The sequence below is a fragment of the Diuraphis noxia genome, unplaced genomic scaffold (genome assembly GCF_037042655.1).
Source record: "Diuraphis noxia isolate RWA-SAM2 unplaced genomic scaffold, SU_Dnox_SAM2 contig0001, whole genome shotgun sequence".
Taxonomy (NCBI): domain Eukaryota; kingdom Metazoa; phylum Arthropoda; class Insecta; order Hemiptera; family Aphididae; genus Diuraphis; species Diuraphis noxia.
The window spans coordinates 2,533,188-2,536,006 of NW_028301711.1; the positions used below are offsets into that span (position 1 = coordinate 2,533,188).

General features: G+C 27.8%; 1 protein-coding gene across 1 annotated transcript; it reads right to left on the minus strand.

Moving 5' to 3' along the window:
- Window positions 1–511: 511 nt before the first annotated feature.
- Window positions 512–2,819, minus strand: LOC149059307 (uncharacterized). Its single transcript, XM_089223465.1, has 3 exons — window positions 2,589–2,819; window positions 764–1,185; window positions 512–630 (listed from the first exon to the last, which is right to left on the minus strand). Exons 1-3 carry the CDS (start codon window positions 2,603–2,605, stop codon window positions 512–514), a joined length of 558 nt encoding a protein of 185 aa, XP_089079591.1. The 5' UTR covers window positions 2,606–2,819.

Consider the following 2,819-nt stretch of genomic DNA (forward strand, 5'->3'; position numbering starts at 1 on the left):
TGCAACCTTGTCACTCTTAATCATTAAGGGGGCTGGAGCATGGCATGTTTTAAGGAGTAGTGTTTAGGCATTTAATATTACATTGACTATTTTGCCTTGTCAATGTGTGAGATGTAAACGAACATTAGTGTGAGTAATCCGTTATCGCCTATTCACGACGAAATACGAATTCCCGGAACTACGATAACTATCAAAATATTCGTCGAATTTTCCTATTAGCCGTTTAATTGATTTTAGCAGGAGCCACTTGCGTACATAATATGCCGTGATCACTGTAAACCAAGGGCATGTGTAAGGGGGGATTCAACCCCCCCCCCCCAACCCCACATAGAAAATTTCTTTATGAGTAAATAGATGTGAAATAATATAAAAAAATACATATCGACCCCCCCCCCTCAATAATCTTTACCTACGCGACTGCTGTAAACTGTACACAATATTAAAAAAAATTAAATTACATGAAATAAAAATGCTAATAAATACAATAATAAGTTTATTAGATTCTGATAAATTAATAAATTTCATTAATTAGTTGAGGCAACATGCTTTCTAAATAAAATGTTTTTAGTTGATCTTTCATTTTGTTTTCCCAAAAACTGTCTTCACGTTTTATTTTTTCAAACATTAAACCTGTATAAACATACACAATATACATAGGTAGTTAATTATTTAAATATAGATGATCATGATAATAAGCATAAAATATATAGTACAGTGATATTTAAAAACCTTTAGGGGTCCAAATGCAAAAATAGCAGTATACCTAGTTTACACGAAATATGTAATTGCCCTTGAACTTGATAATAATAGTTGTGGTTTCGTTTGAGATGCAGCTGTCCATTTTTTATTTCACAACATTTTATTTTTTTTGAAGTGATTCCGTCTTCAGAACTCATACTTTTCGCTGATGCTGGACATTTAATTTCGACTAAAGTATTATGGTCCACCAGACCATCAGGAGATGCTGCTAAGAATGATAAATCATGGTCTACTATTAAGCCTGAATTTTTAATACTTTTGCCTAAAACTTTTTCAAGCTGCTGTTTGGCAATGTCTTCGTGCTCGATTCCATATCTGGTGGCAGCATTGCCGCTAAAAGTCCCAAACAATAATTCCTTGGCGACTTTGTCTCGTGAAGTGGATTCACGTAATTTGCATATCTTACCAAATACAGAGGCTGTTAATCTATATAAAGTAAAAAGTAATAAATATTTATGTAACAATAAAAATATAATTTTTAATCAAAAAATAATTGAAATAAACCTTTTTTTTCTTTCTAAATGCCATTCCTCGCATTGGTGTTGCCTTATAGTTTTTTTTTCTAAATCATGGATTTCATTTTTATTTATTTTTAAGTTAGGAATGCATTAAATTAACAATGATCAATATGTATTATATTTAAATTATATTATATTTATTGAATATTTTGTTAGGTATATTATATGATGTGATATATCGATTTATGATACATTCTGTTTACAATAATAATTGTAAAAAAAATGAGGGCTATTCAGTTTTACGAGTGTATTGTTTTAATTTATAATTTTAAAAAGCGGGTAAGTAAGTGGATGTCGCTCTGCTATACAGTAGTTTACAAGTGGGTTACCTACTGTAATGGATGATATTAAATTTGAATTTAATGATATAATATCATTGTATACGAAAAACGATTCTGATCGGAGACGAGTTTTCAGTTTTAGATATTTTATACAATATTAATATTCAATTAATATCAATTAAAATAATTAAATAGATTTCGTCAAAATTTGAACTTAAAATGGTTATAAAAAAAAATCATGCCTATATTTTTTGAAATTTCCAATAGTTTTCAAAAGCACCAGGAAAAACAAAAAAAAAATTAACGAAAAACGGGAATTTTTACGCAAATTCAAATTTTGAAAAACTAGATTTTAGATATTGGTTTAACTCTAAAACTAATTCTCGTACAAATCTTTTTAAGTTTTTTTTTTACAAATGACAATAAAATTTTGTTCGTTGGGTAAAAAAGCTTCAAATTTTGATACAAGACTTCTAATATATTGTCGCAATAGTAGTTAAAAAATATTAAAAATACATAGTCACAATTTTTTTAATAAACATTGAAAGTTCAAATTTTGACAAAATACGTAAAAATCACGAAAATTCGCAATTTATTTTTAGTTAGAAAAATTCATACAAATTTTTCTTTACAAATCTAAGGTTTGAAAATTCCAAACAAGATTCTTCATGAGTTTGTCTACTTTTATCAAAAAAAAAAATTTTACCGGAAAAGTCGTATTAAATTTTTATGAGCATTAGAATTACAATATTAGATATTCTCTCAATTTCTGTTGTACCTGATTCATTGTGAATGACAGCGAAATACAAAAATCCAATTTGTCAACACACACACACACAGACCATTGTAATATCAATACAATAAATTATCCACTGAATATATAATTTAATCATACCTACCTATATAATATATTATATAATTCTATATTATATTTAAAATTGATAAAATCTTATGTTACTAACAAAACAGTTTTTATTCATTAAAAATATAACCATAATATATCAAACCATAAACAATGTATTATAATTACCTCATTATTGTTTCCATGATCTTCAGGTTCTTTTTCAAGTTTTTTACATTTAAGATTAGCCAGGTTAGGTTTTTTTCGTGGTGCACCCAACCTGAGGCGCGCTTTTTTACCCAATCGCCAGTCTTTATTCATTTTGAAATTCAAACAAAATAAGTGACACGAAAAATTGAACTTCACTGTCCGATTATTTGGAAACAAGTAATACTTTTTTCGTTTTGTCATAATAGTATA

What these genes read in the sequence shown, in the direction of transcription:
- LOC149059307 (XM_089223465.1), bottom strand. An exon ending in ACATATTTCGTGTAAACTAG is followed by an intron (nt 631 to 763) that starts GTATACTGCTAT and finishes ATGTTTATACAG; the next exon opens with GTTTAATGTTTGAAAAAATA.